Source organism: Muntiacus reevesi, chromosome 22 (assembly GCF_963930625.1).
Source record: "Muntiacus reevesi chromosome 22, mMunRee1.1, whole genome shotgun sequence".
Lineage (NCBI taxonomy): Eukaryota > Metazoa > Chordata > Mammalia > Artiodactyla > Cervidae > Muntiacus > Muntiacus reevesi.
In genome coordinates, this window is record NC_089270.1 from 926,632 (window position 1) to 946,044 (window position 19,413).

At 68.3% G+C, this 19,413-nt stretch overlaps 1 protein-coding gene across 4 annotated transcripts; it reads left to right on the forward strand.

The window, feature by feature from the left end:
• The first annotated feature begins 326 nt into the window (after positions 1 to 326).
• FGFR3 (fibroblast growth factor receptor 3) lies at positions 327 to 16,938 on the forward strand. Of its 4 annotated transcripts, none has more exons than XM_065914305.1 (18): positions 327 to 493; positions 868 to 1,078; positions 6,186 to 6,452; positions 6,568 to 6,621; positions 9,837 to 10,009; positions 10,134 to 10,257; positions 10,337 to 10,527; positions 11,140 to 11,290; positions 12,562 to 12,752; positions 13,047 to 13,192; positions 13,562 to 13,683; positions 13,767 to 13,877; positions 14,119 to 14,309; positions 14,397 to 14,519; positions 14,599 to 14,669; positions 14,832 to 14,969; positions 15,061 to 15,166; positions 15,250 to 16,938. In XM_065914305.1, exons 2-18 carry the CDS (start codon positions 970 to 972, stop codon positions 15,394 to 15,396), a joined length of 2,415 nt encoding a protein of 804 aa, XP_065770377.1. In that variant the 5' UTR covers positions 327 to 493; positions 868 to 969; the 3' UTR covers positions 15,397 to 16,938. The 4 variants fall into 4 exon arrangements, with proteins under 4 accessions (XP_065770377.1, XP_065770374.1, XP_065770375.1 ...); XM_065914302.1 differs by lacking the exon at positions 11,140 to 11,290 and adding an exon at positions 11,945 to 12,089 and having other exon boundaries at positions 12,562 to 12,758; XM_065914303.1 differs by lacking the exon at positions 11,140 to 11,290 and adding an exon at positions 11,945 to 12,089 and having other exon boundaries at positions 13,044 to 13,192.
• The last annotated feature ends 2,475 nt before the right edge of the window (positions 16,939 to 19,413 follow it).

The window sequence follows — 19,413 nt, forward strand, 5'->3', positions numbered from 1 at the left end:
GAAACCGCGCTCGGCCTCTCTGTGCGCCGGCCCGGCGCGGGGGGGCCCGACGGTGCGACTGGGGGCCTCGCGGAGGAGCCGGCTCCCACGCCCTCCGAGACCGCCGGGCGCCCCCGCCCCGCCCGCTCTAATCCCCTCGGCGGGCAGGGGCCAGGCCGGCCGCGGCCCCGCCTCCGGACCGCCCCAGGGGAGGGGCGTGTCCGCGCGCCCCGCGCCCCGCGAGCCGGGGCGGGCGTGGCCGGGGCGGGGCGGGGCGGGGCGGGAGCGGGCCGGCCCCCACTGGCTGCCGCGCGCCCGGCCGCCCGGGCTCAGTGCGCGGTGGCGGCGGCGGCGGCGGCGCGAGCAGCTGACGCCGCGCGGTCCAGCTCGGCCGGGCGCACCGAGCGCTGAGCCCGGGCGGACGGCCGGAGGGACGAGGCGCAGGCGCTGGGCCGGCGCGCGGAGGGCGCGATCGGGAGCCGCGCTCAGCGAGTCGGGCGCCCGGGGCCGCCAGGTCGGTGCGTGGGGACCCGGCGGGCGCGAGAGGTCCGGAGCGCGCGGCGGGCTCGGATCCCAAGCGGTGTCTGCGGCGGGGCCCGGCCGGGGCGCGGGCTTCCCGCTCTGGAAAGTTTGCCGCCGCCGCCGCCGCCGCCGCCCTGGGAGGGCTCTGCAGCAGCCAGGGAGGGAAGGGGGAGGAGGGACCGCGGTGGGGAGGCGGCGGCCGGCGCCAGGCGGCCCGGGAGCCCTGGGCGGCGGCGGCGGCGGCGGGCGCGCGGGCGGGGCGGCCGGGGATCGGAGGGGCCGGGGCGCAGGAGCCCGGCCACCGCCGCCTCCGCCCCTGCGCTCCCCGGCCCGCCCGCTTAACGAGTTGCCTGCTTCCTCCCGCAGACTCCGCAGCGGCGCCCACCTCCCGCCGGTGCTAGAGCCGGGCCATGGAGGGCAGCATGCTGGCGCGCGCCGCCTGAGGACGCCGCACCCCCCGCCCCCGCGATGAGCGCTCCGGCTCGCGTCCTCGCGTTTTGCGTGGCAGTGGCGGTCATGACCGGCGCCGTCCTCGGTTCCCCGGGCGTGGAGCCCCGCGTCGCGCGGAGAGCGGCAGGTACGCAGGGGCCCGGCGGGCGGCGGCGGCGGCGGGGCCGGGGAACGGGCGCCGAAGTGGGTGTGGGGCGTTGGATGTTTGAGTGGGCCCCAGGGCGCGCTCTGCGCTGGCATCGCGGGGCCGGCGCCCGGGTTTCTGCCGCCCGCCCTCCCCGGGGATCGGGGCCAGAGCTGGCGCGGCAGTTTGTGGAGCGCCTGGAGCCGCAGGGCTGCCACCCAAGTACGAGGCTGTGGCGGCGAGCTGGGCACCGCGGTGGCATCCGCGCTCCCCGCCCCCCGCGGCTCCCCAGCCTGCCCCCCGGGCGCGGTCGGGAGGGCTTGGGGGCTGCGTTTCCACGATTCCCATTGTTCTGCGGTGTCCGAACTGACAGAAAGTTCCTGCTGTTGATGCCCCTGCCTCAGCCCCCTTCGGGCCCCAGTTCATGGCCAGCTGCAGCCAAAGCAGGCTCTGGACTTTGAAGGGAGGGTATGAAAGTGCGTCAGCCCGCGGCTGGGCCCCAGCCGCGCAGTGGCCTGCACGACCAGGTGACACCTTCTAGTGCCTCCGTTCCCCTCCTCCCAGCTCTCACACTCCGGGAGTTAAGATAACTGTCCCCCTGGGGCGCGCGCCGAGCGCCAGGCCGGGCTGGGAAGTGGTTAGCGCGAATGCCCGAGCGGCGTGGGACTGTGGTCCCCCTCTGGCGACCTAGGTTCGGCGGGACGTCGAGGGTCGGCAAGGAGGGCCCGTGGGGCGCGGGCAGCAGAGGGTATGGAGCGCGTCTTGGCGCCGGACCGCGCCCCGCACACGCGCCGGGCCCCCCGAGGTGCAAGCGCGCACCGCCCCCCGGCCGAGCGCTCCGTGTGCCCACGCCCGGCACGCGCTCTGCCAGGCTCCCGGTGGCGGCCGGGCAGAGAGGGGAGGCCCGGGGGGCGACCGTAGGGAGCCCGCCCCTCTTGAGACCGACGACTTTGGGGCGCTGGAGAGGGTCGGCGCGTGCGGGGGGCTGCGCGCACCCCCGTCCCCGGCCGGGCGGCCGCGCGGAGGGAGGCCTTCGCCCGGTGAGCTCACGCCCCACCCGGGCGGGACGCGAACAGCCGCTCCTTTGTACCTCGGCGCGGCCACAGACGCGCATTGATGGCGGCCCGGCCTCGCGGGGAGGTGTGAGCCGGGCGGCTGCGGGCGCGCGGTGCCAGGGAGGCGGCGGCCGCGGGCTGGACGCAGGCAGATGGCGGCCCGCCCCTCCCCGCGCCCCCCGCGCCCCTTCCTGCGGCGGCGGCGGCGGCGGCCTCCCGGAACAATGTCATTTTTTTATGAATGAAAGTGGGCCCTGCGCTTGAATGTGCGTGTCATTCAGCGGCGTGACAGAGGCCGTCGGGAGGTCAGCGCGCGCTTTTAGCGCCTGCTAGGGCGGCCCCCGCTTCCAGGGGCGCCGAATAGGCGGCCGCGGGGAGGGGGGGCCGAATTAGCATTCGCATTCAGATAAAGATATTACTCCCTACGGCTGGGGAATGTCAACTAGCCCCGGGGGAGGGGCGGGGGGCGGGGCCCAGGCCTCCTGGATCCCCTGCGGCGCAGAGTGGGGGTGGGGGTGGGGGACGGGCAGCGGGTCCCCCAACCCCCGCCCCGCCTTAAGGGACTGCTGGCGTCCCCACCAGATGCGGGCCTGGGGTAGAAAGACCGAGGACCGGGCCGGCCTCCGCAGGAAAGTTGGCGAAACAGGTAGCCAGTTGAAAGATCAATAAACTTAATCCGGTTCCTGAAGGAGCTGCAGAGCCCTGGTGAAATTTACAAAGGTCCCAGCCTGGCTCTCTCCCAGGGAGCGTAAGTTATGGCGCCGGAGCTGGCAGACGTCAAGGACAGTGGAGGAGGTGTCCACGGCAGGACCGCCCGGCCACCCCGCAGCTTCCTCTCCACGTGGAGCCTTCTCAGTGAGGGCCTGGGCAGGGGCCCCTACCCGGTGGGGAGGTTGCAGGGGACCCACCCGGCCAGGACGGGTCCCTGGGGGCGCCGGGCACGTCTCAGGAAGGCCCTGGGGGCAGCCTCCCCTGCCTGCTCCTCGGCAGGGCTGGACTTTGAGCCCCACAGGCCTCTGGGTGGTTCATTAACCTGGGCTGAGCCCCAGGCTGGACTTCTGGCCTCAGCGCCTGCATCGAGCTGGGGAGCGTCCCCGCCCTCCCCCCCAGGCCCTCAAGTCCCACTTGGGGCCCTCTCTGTGGCCCAGCACACCCCATTTTACAGTTGGGCCCAGAGAGGAGCCAGGGTCTCATTGAGGAGGTGGGGACGCAGTGCCCAGGCAGCGGTTTGGGGGCGGGGGTGGCCTGGCTGGCCCGAGTGATTTCCAAGTGAACGCAGGCTTGTGGTGAGCCTCTGGGGGGGGCGGGTCCTTAACCCCAGGCCCTGCTGGGCCCGAGGGACTGGCTGCCTGTCCCAGGTCCGGGGACTTGCCCGCCGCCTCAGTTTCCTTGCCCATCCGGGAGTCCCGGTGGCCAGTTGCAGGAGGATTAGGCTGGATAATCCTGTAAACCCTCATTAGCCTCCGAATTAGTCAGGCCTCCGAATCCCACCCCTTTCTTTTTCTAAGATTCTTTCCGGGTGGGGTGGGGGGAAGGCCCCGACTTCAGGGTCCCTGTGGGGCACCCTCAGGGATGTTTAAAGTACGCACCTGGCGGCGGAGAGCCTCGCGTGTCCAGGGCCGGAGGGCTCTTCTCTTCCAGCGGCTCCAGGGGGTTCCTTTGAGTGGGGTGTGAATTTGATCCTTGTTCTGGTCTCCCCTGACCCGGGCACACCCCCACGCATTGAGGGGCCTCAGCTGTAGTGAATGAGTGAACCGTAGCATGTGAGTTTGAGCAAACTCCAGGAGATGGTGAAGGACAGAGGAGCCTCGAGCTGCAGTCCTTGGGGTCGCAAAGAGTCAGACAGGAGTGAGCAACTGAACCACAGTAGTGACTCCAAGGCTGCAGTGACCCCGAACCAGGAGCACGTCCCCCCAGCAGAGGTCGCTGCCTTCCCCACAGACGGGCTCCGGCTCTGGCCGGGTGGACAGCAGCCCTCAGGCGGAGTCCCCCTACTTGGGAGGTCTCCCTGTTCTGACAGTGGGGGATACTGAGTCACGGGTGGGGGATTCTGGGCCTGGGAGACAGGGCCAGAGGAGGGCCTGGCGTGGCTCCTCCAGGGCACGGTACCCCTTGGCGCCCCTCACTGAGCTTAGGCTTTGGGGGTGCAGGCGGGAGCAGGTGCTGTGGACCCTCGGGGACAGATGCTGGCACGTGGCACTCGGGCACCCACCAGGCACAGAAGACATTTGTTGTATACCAGGTGTGGCCCCGGTGGCTATGCGGGTGTGGGAGGACCCCCTTGTGTGGCTCAAGGAAGGCTTTCCCGGGGCCCCTGGGGACAGGAGGCTGAGCAGTCCACGGCATGTGGCCCCCCCACCCCCGAGGCAGAGCACCCATGCGCCCTGTCCATCACTCTGTCTCCCTGCCTGACCACCCTCTTGGCCCTTCCTGGTCTCCCCGGGGCCCCCTGGCTTAGGGCAGTCCCAGTGGACTGGACCTGCAGGAAGGAGTGGTGCCTCTGCTGTCCCCGCCCGGGTCTGCGGCCATCTGCTGGGGCAGGGTGGTGGGCAGGTCAGAGGTCGGCCGTCGGCCGGGTCCAGGCCCCACCTCTCCCCACCCCCCCACCGGTGATGGCTGCAGGCCTGAGTCTGGCCAGGGGTCTGTTCTGAGTCCTCCCGGCCCCTGCTGGACCAGGTTGAAGCAGATACTTGTGCGGCTGGCTTGACCTGCCGTCGCATCCCAGACCAGACCGGAACCAACCACTGTTGCCCTTGGCTGGGGCCTGAGGCCGAGGTGGCCACAGCTAGCCTGTTCTTGGCCTTCTGGGGGGCCTCAGCCGACTCCCAGTCCTGGGTGGTCCCCACACGACACCGTGGCTGGGACTGGAGGCTGCCTGTCAGGCCGGGAGCCCCTGACTGGGGGCCCAGGGGACGCAGACGCCGTGGACGGTTGAGGGACCCCCCTGGTGGGCCCTGAGCCGGTGGGCTTCCCGAGGTGGGCAAGCTGAGCGGGGCCTGTCTGGGGAGCTGGCATGGCCAGAGTGGGCAGCTGGGCCTCGAATCTAGGCCATGCATCGGCAGAATGACAAGTAAGGGTGCGGTGAACCCAGCTGGGTCTGCGCGGTGGGACCACCCAGCCCTGTCCCGGGCCCGAAGCCCAGGCTACCAGGCATTGTCTGCCCCTGGCAGGGAGACCTGGGCAGGCGGTCAGCCCCTGGGTCTCAGGCCTTGTGGGCCCCTTGGGATCTGGGCGGGCAGTGGGCAGCGGGAGAGTCCAGGGGCCTAGCGGACATCTGCAAGGACCCTCCAGCCCAGCTTCTTGGCATCTGCGGGGGAGGTGGGCCAGGGTTGCCCACCTGGCCTGGGGGCCCTCTGCCAGCCCAGAGCCCAGAGCCCTCCTCCTCCTCCCACCCGCGTCCCCGTCTGTAACGTGGGGTCCTCAGTCCCCTCACCCCACCAGCCAGACCTGTGCGTGCATGGGTGCGTGCACACCACACATGCGTGCATTGCTGACCCCTTTCCTGGTGCTCACTGCCGAGGCTAGTTTAGGTCTAAGGCGCTCTTTCCGAATCCGCATGTAGGCTGTCTCAGCCCCAGCTGTTCTAGGAAGTTTGGGGTGCTCCGTTGTATGCTGGGCAGTATCTGTTCTCAGGTCCCGGGGTGGGTGGCACCCCCTCCTGGGATGAGTGGCCTTGTCCCTTCCCCGTGTCATCCCCACCTGACGTCCCCACGAGGCACATGCACACCCAACTCCCACAGTGCTGCTGCCTGTGAGGTCATTGTGGATCTTAAACATTTCCAAGTGGTTGGAAAAAAAGCAGGAGAAATGCTTCACGACACTCCGGAGTGTCCCGTGTCCACGCGTTTGACTGGTGTGGCCCCCCCACCCATCTCCTTGCATCGCCAACATAGGAGAGTCGGCCCTGGCACCGCTGATGGTCGCCCCTGCCCAGGCCCGCCCTATGGGACGGCTGGCAGGACCGCCTCCCCGGTCCCTGCCTCCAGGCCCCAGACGGCCCGGCACGTCCAGTGCTGCATGGGGACACCCGCCTCACACCTCCATCTCGCCCACAGAGGTCCCAGGCCCCGAGCCCAGCCCGCAGGAGCGGGCCTTTGGCAGTGGGGACACCGTGGAGCTGAGCTGCCGCTTGCCGGCGGGGGCACCCACGGAGCCCACCATCTGGGTGAAGGACGGTGTGGGCCTGGCGCCCTCGGACCGCGTCCTGGTGGGGCCGCAGCGGCTACAGGTGCTCAACGCCTCCCACGAGGATGCCGGGGCCTACAGCTGCCGCCAGCGCCTCTCCCAGCGGGTGCTGTGCCTCTTCAACGTGCGCGTGACAGGTAGTGGCCAGGGCGCGGTGCTCCCAGTGGGGGGAGGCGCGGGGGAGCCCGGCCCAGTGAGGGCCCTGCCTGGCTGCAGGCTGCCTCCCGCATCGCCCTCTCTCCTGCCTTACAGACGCCCCGTCCTCGGGGGACGACGAAGATGAGGACGACGAGGCCGAGGACACAGGTGAGACCAGGCTTCAGGCGCGTGGGGCTGCCCGGGCGGGGACCTGCCTTCCCACCGGGGCCCAGCCCCGCCCGCCCCAGGCCCTGGGCCCCTGCTCGGCAGGCAGGTGTGAGACCGGGGCCGGGGGACCACCTCCGCGGGGTTCTGCCTGTGTGGGGCGGTGGGTGCCCACCCCTGGGCTCTGGGGCATGAGGGGTGGGGTGAACACTGGGCTGCAGGGCTGAGGGCCGGGGCTCCAGGAGCACCTGGGGGGCTGGCGTGGCCGGGGCTGGGGGAGCGGGGCTTGTGGTCACTCCCACGTGCGTGTGAACCAGGGCAGGGGCAGCAGGCAGGGGCTCAGGCAAACAGGAGGCGCCTGGGATGGCCTAGGCAGGAGAAAGGGGGTGGCCGTGGGCGTTGGGGTATCTCTGGGTGTCGGGCTGTCTGGGTGTCAGTGTGGCAGTGGGTGCCAGCGTGGCGGTGGGTGTCAGGGTGTCTGTGGGTGTCTGTGGGTGCCAGCGTGGCGGTGGGTGTCAGGGTGTCTGTGGGTGTCTGTGGGTGCCAGCGTGGCGGTGGGTGTCAGGGTGTCCGTGGGTGTCAGGGTGTCTGTGGGTGGCCGTGGGTGTCAGGGTGTCTGTGGGTGCCAGGGTGTCTGTGGGTGTCAGGGTGTCCGTGGGTGTCAGGGTGTCTGTGGGTGTCTGTGGGTGTCAGGGTGTCTGTGGGTGTCCGTGGGTGGCTGTGGGTGTCCGTGGGTGGCTGTGGGTGTCCGTGGGTGTCTGGGTGTCTGTGGGTGTCTATGGGTGTCTGGGTGTCTGTGGGTGTCTGTGGGTGTCAGGGTGTCTGTGGGTGTCTGTGAGTGTCTGGGTGCCTGTGGGTGTCCGTGGGTGTCAGGGTGGCCATGGGTGTCAGGGTGTCCGTGGGTGTCAGGGTGTCTGTGGGTGTCAGGGTGTCTGGGTGTCTGTGGGTGTCTGTGGGTGTCTGGGTGTCTGTGGGTGTCCATGGGTGTCAGGGTGTCTGTGGGTGCCAGGGTGTCTGTGGGTTTCTGTGGGTGGCCGTGGGTGTCTGTGGGTGTCAGGGTGGCCATGGGTGTCAGGGTGTCTGTGGGTGTCCGTGGGTGTCTGGGTGTCTGTGGGTGTCTATGGGTGTCTGGGTGTCTGTGGGTGTCTGTGGGTGTCAGGGTGTCTGTGGGTGTCTGTGGGTGTCTGGGTGCCTGTGGGTGTCCGTGGGTGTCAGGGTGGCCATGGGTGTCAGGGTGTCCGTGGGTGTCAGGGTGTCTGTGGGTGTCAGGGTGTCTGGGTGTCTGTGGGTGTCTGTGGGTGTCAGGGTGTCTGTGGGTGTCTGTGGGTGGCCATGGGTGTCAGGGTGGCCGTGGGTGTCAGGGTGTCCGGGTGTCTGTGGGTGTCTGTGGGTGTCTGTGAGTGCCTGTGGGTGTCTGTGGGTGTCAGGGTGGCCATGGGTGTCAGGGTGTCTGTGGGTGCCAGGGTGTCTGTGGGTGTGTGGGTGTCTGTGGGTGTCTGTGGGTGTCAGGGTGTCTGTGGGTGTCTGTGGGTGTCAGGGTGTCTGTGGGTGTCTGTGTGTCTGTGGGTGTCTGTGGGTGTCAGGGTGTCTGGGTGTCTGTGGGTGCCTGTGGGTGTCCGTGGGTGTCAGGGTGGCCATGGGTGTCAGGGTGTCCGTGGGTGTCAGGGTGTCCATGTGTGTCAGGGTGTCTGTGGGTGTCTGTGGGTGTCAGGGTGTCTGTGGGTGTCTGTGGGTGGCCGTGGGTGTTGGGGTATCTCTGGGTGTCTGGGTGTCAGTGTGGCAGTGGGTGCCAGCGTGGCGGTGGGTGTCAGGGTGTCTGTGGGTGTCTGTGTGTCTGTGGGTGTCAGCGGGTGTCTGTGGGTGTCAGGGTGTCTGTGGGTGTCAGCGTGTCTGTGGGTGGCCGTGGGTGTCTGTGGGTGGCCGTGGGTGTCAGTGGGTGTCTGTGGGTGTCAGGGTGTCTGTGGGTGGCCGTGGGTGTCTGTGGGTGTCAGGGTGTCTGTGTGTGTCAGGGTGTCTGTGGGTGTCAGGGTGTCTGTGGGTGTCCGTGGGTGTCCGTGGGTGTCAGGGTGTCTGTGGGTGGCCGTGGGTGGCCGTGGGTGTCTGTGGGTGTCTGTGTGTGTCAGGGTGTCTGTGGGTGTCTGTGGGTGGCCGTGGGTGTCTGTGGGTGTCTGTGGGTGTCAGGGTGTCAGGGTGTCTGTGTGTGTCAGGGTGTCTGTGGGTATCTGTGGGTGGCCGTGGGTGTCTGTGGGTGTCTATGGGTGTCGGGTGTCAGGGTGTCCGTGGGTGTCAGGGTGTCTGTGGGTGGCCGTGGGTGTCTGCGCAGGCGCGTTTACGGGGGAGGGGCTGCCCGCGGTGGTGCCTGGTGGCGGCCTGTGGGTGACAGTGCCCCAGGTACCTGGGCCTGGAACAGCAAGCAGCCGGGGGCTTTGCCTGCTGTGGAGGGGCCGGTCTGGGGAGGTGGGCTGTCTGCTTTTGGAGGAGCTGAGTTTGCAACGCCATGAGATGCGGGGCGGGGATGAAGGGACCCAGCGGGCGCCCTGTCCGTCTTCTCCCTCCACCCCTGTGGGTCCCGCCCACTCTGGCGGGTGGGTGGTCTTCAGCCGTGGCCGCAGCACACCCAGCGGGCGCTGGTGGGGCTGCCTGCCTCCTGGGGGATGCCTGCCTGGCCTCCCCAGCCCAGCTCCAAAGGAGAAAAACCAGCTGGGCCGTGAGGGTGGGGTGAACAGTCCCGGAAAGCAGGGAAGGGACCAGGACCTCCGGACGTCCTGTCACCCACGGGGCAGAGCGTGGCCTGGGGTCTCGCAGATGCCCACGGACTCCCGGCCGGTCACAGGGCTCCGGGTTCTCTGGGTGGCTGGGTGTTGCTCATCCATCGAGCTGGACTTCCTCACCTGCCGTGCCCTGGTCCCTCTGCCAGTCGGTGGGCCCGCCCCGATGGGCCTGCCTGGGTGGGTGGAGATCCCCGAGACACCTCTGCGTCCTGGGTCACGGTGCGGCACCCTGTGGGTGCCGACTGGAGCTGGCGTTTGAGGGAGGTGGGGGACCTGGCTTTGGGCGTGCCCGAAGTGGCATTCGGGCTACTGGCAGCTCCTCCAGCCCTGGGCGGGGGTCTTCAAGAGGCTGACATCCCCTCCGCAAGCAGGAAACAGGCTGGAGGGGGACAGGCAAGCCTCTACCCACCCCTACGCGGTCACAGCCTTCCCTCCCTCCCCCGACAGCGGGGGCCCCTTACTGGACGCGGCCCGAGCGGATGGACAAGAAGCTGCTGGCGGTGCCGGCCGCCAACACTGTTCGCTTCCGCTGCCCGGCTGCCGGCAACCCCACGCCGTCCATCACCTGGCTGAAGAACGGCAAGGAGTTCCGGGGCGAGCACCGCATCGGGGGCATCAAGGTGGGCCCGTGGGGGGTGGGGGCGCGGGGCCTCGGGGAGGGGGTGGGGGGCGCGGGGCGCTGGGCCCTCGGGGCGGGGGTGGGGGCGCGGGGCCGGCCATCTGCTCACCCGAGTCCGCCTGCAGCTGCGGCACCAGCAGTGGAGCCTGGTCATGGAGAGCGTGGTGCCCTCGGACCGCGGCAACTACACGTGCGTCGTGGAGAACAAGTTCGGCAGAATCCAGCAGACCTACACCCTGGACGTGCTGGGTGAGGCCCCGGGCGCGGGCGCGGGGGGCGGGCCCAGGCGGCGCGCGCAGGCCGCCTCTGAAGCCCTCCCCGCCCGCAGAGCGCTCTCCGCACCGCCCCATCCTACAGGCGGGGCTGCCCGCCAACCAGACCGCCGTGCTGGGCAGCGACGTGGAGTTCCACTGCAAGGTCTACAGTGACGCCCAGCCCCACATCCAGTGGCTGAAGCACGTGGAGGTGAACGGCAGCAAGGTGGGGCCCGACGGCACGCCCTACGTCACCGTGCTCAAGGTGGGCACCGCAGCCGGCTGGCCGGGCGGGGAGGGCGTCCCAGGCGGGAAGCCTGTCCGCCCGGGGTGGGAACACAGGCGCTGGGCCTGGGGGGACGCAGCAGGGTGGGCCCGGGGGGGCGGGGTCCGCCGCCTGCAGGCGCCTCCCTGGGCCCTCAGGGCAGGGCTGTGTCCCTTCGGTTCCCACGGGCCGGGGTGGGGGCCACCCGAGTTGGGGTGATTGCGACATCTGCCGCCCAAAGAGAAACATCTGTTAAAGACACACGATGGGGCTGACAGGCCGGGAGTGCAGGCTAGGGGCGGGGCGGGGCCCCGGGCTCTCAGGCCTGGCAGCGACACAGCTGGGACCCCAGGCGCGGGCGGCCTGAGCGCCCCGCGGAGGGCCTCTCTGAGGGCCCGTGGGCAGCGGGGGTGCGTGACGGGCAGCTGTGTCCAGTGTGAGCACTGCGCCCGCCGCGAGGTGTCTCCACACCTCCTCCAGGCAGCCCTCCTGGCTGGCGCCGCCCGGTCCGCCCACTCGTTTCTCGGTCCAGGCGAGGGCCAGCTCCTCGGCAGTCATGCCCGCGTGTCCGGCGGGGCCCCCGCGCCTGAGCCGGGTCTCTTGTCCCCGCAGTCGTGGATCAGTGAGAGTGCGGAGGCCGACGCGCGCCTCCGCCTGGCCAATGTGTCCGAGCGTGATGGGGGCGAGTACCTCTGTCGAGCCTCCAATTTCATAGGCGTGGCTGAGAAGGCCTTTTGGCTGCGTGTTCACGGGCCCCCAGCAGGTAACAGCTCTGTCCCACGCCTGCCTGGCACGCCGAGCTCCAGCTCCGATGCCCTGGCCCTGTGCCCACCTGCACGTCCCACCACTCCCGCCCCCCCAACCCCGGCTCACAGTCTGCTCGCAGCGTGGCCGCCTCTGCACCTTGACCCCCCCCGGCCTCCGTTATGACCGCCTGCTCTGAGCCCCCATAGCCTGCGCTGACCCGCCTGCACCCCGTGAGCGCCCCAGATGTCCGGGCCCGAGCGCCCACCTTCAGCTGCTCTAGCACGCATGCCCTCTCTCTCTGTCTGTCCGTCTCTCTGTCCCCTCCTCTCTCTGGCCCCGGCTCCCACGGCTACTCACTTCTGCCCGGCCCTGCCGGCTGCCTGCTCCCCGACCCCCGCCTGCCCCCGTCCCCCGGTGCACGCTCACCCCGCCTGCTGTGCTGACGGCCAACACGTCTGGCTCACTTGGGACAGAGGACTCGCCGGTGGAGGGACTGGCTTCGGGCTCGGTGTGGACGCGCGGGGCAGAGGCCGCTAGGCCATGGGGGCCGCGTTGGCGGTGGCGGCGTTTTCCTTGCAGCCTGGCCGGATCGGCGCCGAGTGGACTCTGGCTGTGGTGCCCGCGGGCGGCTCTTGGCGCTCTCCTATCGCGCTGTGTTCTCTCTTTGTAGACGGCGGGCGCTAACACCACCGACAAGGAGCTAGAGGTTCTATCCTTGCGCAATGTCACCTTTGAGGACGCGGGGGAGTACACGTGTCTGGCGGGCAATTCTATCGGGTTTTCCCATCACTCTGCGTGGCTGGTGGTGCTGCCAGGTACCAGCTTCTGCCGCTCTCAGCTCTGTCCTCTGGGGGCTCGGGACGCGCCAGTGCCGCCGGGGAGGCCAGGGAACTGCAGAGCCCGCCGGCCGGCTTCCACACCCGGCCTGCGGGCAGAGTCCCCCGGGTCCTGTCTCAGCCCAGACGGGCCTCCCCCCCGACAGCGCCCCGGCCCAGCAGGGTCCCTGGCAGCTGACGTGGTGGTGCTGGCGTCTCCCGGGTGGCGGGTGAGGGTGCTGCTGGCTCTGCTGGGCTCTCTTCTCTCCTGGGTCTGTCTGCTCCTCGTGGCCTGCGCACTTCTGGCTGCTGAACACTCAGTGAGGCCTTGGCACTCCCCCTACCCCACCAGGGGCGGGGCCTGTACCCTGTCCTGGCACCCCCCCCCCCACCATGCCCGCAGCTCCGGCCGTGGGCAACGCGCAGGCTCCTGCAACGCTGGGCCAGGCCGCCGACTCCTGTGTCTTTGCAGCCGAGGAGGAGCTGGTGGAGGCCGGTGAGGCTGGCAGTGTGTTTGCGGGCGTCCTCAGCTACGGGCTGGGCTTCCTCCTCTTCATCCTAGCCGTGGCCGCCGTGACGCTCTACCGCCTGAGGAGCCCACCCAAGAAGGGCCTGGGCTCGCCCGCAGTGCACAAGGTCTCCCGCTTCCCGCTCAAGCGACAGGTAACAGAAAGTAGATACCAGGTTCCGAGCGTGCCCTTGCCCGGCCCGCTGCCCCGGCCCCCGGGCGCGTCCCCTCTGTAGAGCCTGAGGACGTTGGGGTGTGGGCTGAGCCCCGCCCCGGTCTTCACAGTCACCCCGCAGAGCTGGGTTACTCTGGTGCAAAACGTGTTAAAAACCTCCGCTCAGCACCACGCAGGAGTCAGGCCCCACCCGGGCACGCGGGCTGTGGGCGCCGCACTCCGGGTCCTGGCTGCCCGGCCCCGCGGCACCAACCTGCCCCTGCCGACCCAGCAGGTGTCCTTGGAGTCCAGTTCGTCTATGAGCTCCAACACGCCGCTGGTGCGCATCGCCCGGCTGTCCTCGGGCGAGGGCCCCACCCTGGCCAACGTCTCTGAGCTCGAGCTGCCCGCCGACCCCAAGTGGGAGCTGTCCCGGGCCCGGTCAGTGGTGTGCGCAGGCCTGGGACCCTGACCCGCTGGGGGATGTGGGGGCACAGAGGGTGGGGGTCCCATGGCAGGGAGGGGTTCCCACTCGGGCCTGACTGAAGTCAGATGGGAGTCAGGTAGGCGTGACTCCCTGATGAATATGGGGCTGGATGCCCTCTCTTGAGACGTGTGAGGGGGGACCCACTCTCGGAAAAGTGACCTCACGGTCCAGAGGTCGCGGGGTAGTGTCCTTTATCACCATTAGCAGGGCTGCTGGGGCGAGTATGGAGGGCTTCCTGGAGGCGGCGGCACTGACCTCAGGCTGCCTGAGATAGGACCTCAAGCAGGCTGGCGTGCTCATGGCCTCTCTGCTTCTGCTACCAGGCTGACCCTGGGCAAGCCTCTCGGGGAGGGCTGCTTCGGCCAGGTGGTCATGGCAGAGGCCATTGGCATCGACAAGGACCGAGCTGCCAAGCCCGTCACGGTGGCGGTGAAGATGCTGAAAGGTGATGGTTGGGTGGGGATATGGCGAGGGGGCCCGTGCCAGGCTGGACGACCTTGCCTGACCCCGCTGCCCATCCCCACACAGATGACGCCACGGATAAGGACTTATCGGACCTGGTGTCCGAGATGGAGATGATGAAGATGATCGGAAAACACAAGAACATTATCAACCTGCTGGGCGCCTGCACGCAGGGCGGTGAGAGCCGGGGCCTGCGGGCGGGGCGGGGTCTGCAGGCGGGGCGCTGGGCGGGGTCTGCAGGCGGGGCCGCGCGCAGGGCGGTGGGTGGGGCTTCATGCAGAGCGGTGGGCGTAGACTGCACTGGGGCGGCGAGGGCCGCGGGCGGGGCCTGCAGGCAGACGCGGTGGGGGCGGGGCCGCGCGGGGGTGGGGCGGTGGGAGGCCCGCAGGGCGCCCCTCTGAGCCGCCCGCACCCGCAGGGCCCCTGTACGTGCTGGTGGAGTACGCGGCCAAGGGCAACCTGCGGGAATACCTAAGGGCGCGGCGGCCCCCGGGCACTGACTACTCCTTCGACACCTGCCGGCTGCCCGAGGAGCAGCTCACCTTCAAAGACCTGGTGTCCTGCGCCTACCAGGTGGCGCGGGGCATGGAGTACCTGGCCTCGCAGAAGGTGAGGGGGGCCAGGGAATGGGGGGGACAGGGAGCGGCGGTTGGAGAGGCCGTGGGACCGGCTCAAACCCGCGCGCTCCACCCCCAGTGCATCCATAGGGACCTGGCGGCCCGCAACGTGCTGGTGACCGAGGACAACGTGATGAAAATCGCCGACTTCGGCCTGGCCCGTGACGTGCACAACCTCGACTACTACAAGAAGACCACCAACGTGAGCTCAGCCCGGGGAGGTGGGGGCTCTTAAGCCAGGAGGGCGCCTGGCAGCCAACACGCCCCCTTCCTCCCCACAGGGCCGCCTGCCCGTGAAGTGGATGGCACCCGAGGCCTTGTTTGACCGCGTCTACACCCACCAAAGTGACGTGTATGTGGCCCCAAACTTGGCAGGGGCGTGGGCGGGGAGTGGAGCACAGGCCGCTGGGGGCAGGCACCCGGGAGGTCTTGGGGGCAGCCCCCTGGGCTGAGCCCTGCGCTCCCGTGGGGTCTGTTCCGGGGCTGACGCGGCCGCGCCCCCCACCACCCACAGCTGGTCCTTCGGGGTCCTGCTCTGGGAGATTTTCACGCTGGGGGGCTCGCCGTACCCCGGCATCCCCGTGGAGGAGCTCTTCAAGCTGCTGAAGGAAGGCCACCGCATGGACAAGCCGGCCAACTGCACGCATGATCTGTGAGTGCGCCCCCGCCGCTGGGGAGGGGAGGCCAGCCCCGAGGGCGGGCGCTGGCGAGCGCAGGGCGGGGCCGACCTGCCTGTCCCCCAGGTACATGATCATGCGTGAGTGCTGGCACGCCGCGCCCTCGCAGAGGCCCACTTTCAAGCAGCTGGTGGAGGACCTGGACCGCGTGCTCACCGTGACGTCCACCGACGTGAGTGTGGGCCCGGCCCGCCCCGCGATGGCCCCTGTGCAGAGGGGCTGCCGCGCTGACCGCAGCCCACCTGCCACCCGCAGGAGTACCTGGACCTGTCAGTGCCCTTCGAGCAGTACTCGCCAGGCGGCCAGGACACCCCCAGCTCCGGCTCCTCGGGAGACGACTCCGTGTTCGCTCACGACCTGCTGCCCGCGGCCCCACCCGGCAGCGGGGGCTCGCGGACGTGAAGGGCCGCGGCCAGCCGGCTGAGCCCCCATCAATGTGAGAACAGATCTCAGCCCACCGTGCTGCCGCCGGCGTGCCGTGATCACCGGGTCCCACCGGGTCCCGCCGGCCCGGGCCCAAGACCTGGAATGGGTGGAGGGATGGACAGACAACGTCACGTGTGTGTGTGTGTGTGTGCGCGCGTGTGTGTGGGCGTGCGTGCACACACGCATGTGCTCTGGGGTCCCTGGGGTGTTCGCCTGCTGTACGGTGACCTCCGGGCCACCTGGACGGGCAGCACCAGGGGACCAAACGTAGAATGTAAGGGGCTCCTCCCATGGGACCCCTCCCCGAGCTCCCTGCCCCACCCGCAGTCCCCCACAGGGAGCCCCCGGAGGCTGGCCAGGCTCCGGTGTCCAGAGCGGGTCAAGGCCCCTCCAAGTGCCCAAGCTGAGCCTACAGGGAAGCCCCCATGTGGCACCCCTCCCCCCCAAGTGGCACCTTCTGCCTGGGGTGTTAGCAGCACCCCAACTCCAGGCCTCCCCACTCCCCACCCTGCCCCCCCAGAGACTGAAATTACGGGTACCTGAAGGCGGGAGCCTTTAACTTCTATCTGAAAGGTTTATTCCAGAAATGAGTGTACATTTATATAAATAGATGCTGTGTATATGATATACACATACATATATATATAAATATCTATATGGGAAAAGGCAGGCCGGTACAACTGAGGCTCGGGACCCTGAGGGGGCGGGGGCCCCTTAGCCAGGGGAGGCCCCCCGGGACTCGCTGTTGAGAAACCACGGAGTAGGGAGGGGCTTTTCTGTCCTTGGACCTGTATATTTGTAAAGCTATTTATCGACACCCAGAGCCGTGTTCCGTCGCTCCCCAGGGCCCTAGTGTTTAGCCAGCCGCATGGCAGAGGTTTAAGTCTTAACTTATTAACAGTGAAAAGGTTTATGCTTCGTTTAGGGGATTGCTGAGGGTGTCTCCAAGCCCACACCCCAAGGCTGGAGCCAACCCCTGGGCACCCTAAAGGGTCATTAATAGTTTGAGATGATTCCATGAGGATATTTTATTCCCTTTGGCCTTCTTTTGCAGGAGAAGTAGATTTCTATAGGATTTTTCTCTAGGAAATTTATTTTTTTAGACTTCAAAGCAAGCTGGTATTTTCATACAATTTCTTCTAATTGCCATGTGTTCCAGGCAGGGAGGCAATTTCAGGGGGGGGCCACCCCTGCATGCAGGTTCAGATGTTATTAGATGTTACAAGTTTATATATATCTATATATATAATTTATTGAGTTTTTACAAGATGTATTTGCTGTAGATTTAACACTTCTTACGCAATGCTTCTAGACTTTTATAGCCCGGACTGCTACCTTTCAAAGCTTGGGAGAGAAAGCCACAGATACAGTTTTGTTACTTTTTGTACTGTTAACGGCCCTGAGTTTGGGCGGCTGTTCTCTGCTTGTCAGCAGGCTCAGGGTGGTCTCTGTTCTCAGGGACCCCAGCCTTGTGGGGCCAAACCGGGAGACATGCTTTCCAAAAAATAAACAGACACCTGGTTCAGATCTGTGCTTCCTCGTCTCTCGTCCTGGGGTCCCAGGCAGCTCCCAGGTCCTCCCTGCAGGAGGGCGGGGTCACTGGTTGCAGCAGGGGTGGGGGCCTCCAGCCTGGACCGGCCACCTGGGTCTCGCTCTCCAGGGCTTTCCAGCCCAGATCTCTGGCACAGGGGCCCGCCACTGGCAGGGCAGAACCTCGAGATCACTGGTGGTCTTCACTGCCTTGGTCTGGGGTCTCCAGGGGCAGGGGATGCGGGTGATGTGTTTGTGTGAAGGGGCAGTGAGGAGAGGCTGGGCCTGGCCATCCTGTCTGTCCCCAGCTCATGGTTTCCAGGGACTCGGGGGGGCCACATCCAGGTACTTGTTGCTGGTTCCAAGGCCCCCTGCCTCCACCCTGTCCCCTGTGCCTGCTTACCCAGTCAGCTGGGGAGAGGGAGGCTTCTAGGTGGGTGCCCTACCCCAGCATGGGACCCCATGTAAACAAGGGCCCGGGCTTCGACAGTCTGCAGTCCTGGCCACACTCCTGCTCCTGGTTGGCTTCCCTCCCCATCCCAGGCCTGGCACCCCCTTGGGCCCCACCATCGCCCCCTGCACAACTTCCTGCAGGCACTGTATGCCAATACTCTGACTGGTCAGTCAGGGAACTGAGGCTCAGTACCAGGATCTGGGCCTGCCTACTGCAGAGTTCAGAGTCTGAGGGAGGCGAGACAGCAGAACACCCATGCAGCAGTGGTGGGGGTGAGTCTGGGAAAGCTTCCTGGAGGAGGCAACGGTGGTGCTCAGCAGGGAGGTTAGGGTGGCTTCAGGGACAGGTGGCCGTGTGGGTCCCGTCCTGCCTGGAACTGAACTCTGGCCGGGGCCGGCTGGTGCTCCCCCACGCGCCCCTGCTTTGCCACCTGGTACCCCTCTGTCCCTCATGTCCCGCCGTCTTTAGGGACAAACCAGCCGCTGGGCACTGTGAACTTCTACTCTGGATTCAAAGAAACTTGCTCCCCTTACCGCTGTGTTCAGCTCACCTCTCGAGAGGGGTTTTTGAACCCTCTTTCTGGAGACCAGGAGAGGCTGCCAGGGGCTTGCCTCTGGATAAGGGCGCCGCCCAACGCCTGACCACTCGGGAAAGCGCCTCCGGCCCCTCCCAAGCCTCTCCAGCCTGCCAGAGACCCCGTGTTTGTGTCCAGTGCTCGGGGGACACGCGGCGATAGCGGCGGGAAGGGCACGGAGGCCGGGGGGGCCAGAGCGCGGAGGGCGCGGGCAAGGCCAGAGCCGGGAGGCGGTCCCCGTCGGACCGGCGCAGCGCGGGCGAGGCGCGCCCTCTAGCGCCGGCCGGGCAGCGTCCCCGCCGCGCCCCGGGCTCCTCTCCGGCCCGGACCTGGCGGGGCTCGACGCGCTGTCTGACGCGCTGTCGACGCGCGGGGCCGGCCTCCTGGGGCACAGGACGGAGACCCGGGGCTGGCCGCCGACCGGAGAAACGGGCCTCAGCGCGCAGGCTGGGGCGCCAGGCAGCTGGCCGGACAGCGGCGCAGCCCACTTCTCCGCGCGCCACCTGCCCGCCCCTCACGCTCCCGGCCCCGCCCCTCCCAATCGCTGCCCTGCCCCTCAAAAGTTTGGCCCCGCCTCCACCTGCGGTCCCGCCCCTCCTATCGCTGCTCCGCCCCTCACCAACATGGCCCCGCCCTCTCCTGTCGCTGCTCCGCCCCTCACCAGCCTGGCCCCACCTCCACCCGCGGCCCCCGCTCCTCCCGTCGCTGCTCCGCCCCCCGCACACCTGGCCCCGCCCCACCTATCGCTGTCCCGCCCCTCACCAACATGGCCCCGCCCTCTCCTATCGCTGCTCCGCCCCTCACCAGCCTGGCCCCACCTCCACCCGCGGCCCCCGCTCCTCCCATCGCTGCTCCGCCCCCCGCACACCTGGCCCCGCCCCACCTATCGCTGTCCCGCCCCTCACCAGCCTGACCTCGCCCCCAAACGCGACCCCGCCCTCTCCCATCGCTGCCCCGCCCTTCACCAGCCTGGCCCCACCTCCACCCGCGGCCCCGAGGCCCCGCGGCAAGCAGGTGTGGGTCCGGCCCAGGCCCGGGGAGGGCCGCAGTGGGCTTAGGGTGCAAGGCGCAAACACCCTGCCTGCCCTCGGAGACTCTAGAGGCCCCAGTCTCCAATCTTGGACTCTTGGCCTGGTCTCTTCCTCCGCCTTCTCCTCACGGCCTGGGATGACTTACCGGGCTCGTGTGTCTGCACCTCAGTCCTGGCCCCCCTCACCTTCGGAATCCTGTTCCCACCCTGTGGAGGGCGCCTGCCCACCTCGCCAGGCTGGACACCGACCTCGCAGTGTCCTCTTCCCCAGGCGGGTGCGTGAACATGCTTGGCTGCAACTGTCTACTTCTGCCCCGCTGGCTTGAGAGAGCTGCGGCATCACACATGTAAAAACATGTGCCCTCACCGGGAACGAAGGTCCCCAGCCACCGAGAGGAGGCTGTA

Coding starts and splice junctions, on each gene's coding strand:
- FGFR3 (XM_065914305.1), top strand. CDS start 970: ATGAGCGCTCCGGCTCGCGTCCTCGCGTTTTGCGTGGCAGTGGCGGTC. Junction 12,753..13,046: donor GCTTCCCGCTCAAGCGACAG/GTAACAGAAAGT, acceptor CCGACCCAGCAG/GTGTCCTTGGAGTCCAGTTC. Junction 14,970..15,060: donor GCCAACTGCACGCATGATCT/GTGAGTGCGCCC, acceptor CCTGTCCCCCAG/GTACATGATCATGCGTGAGT.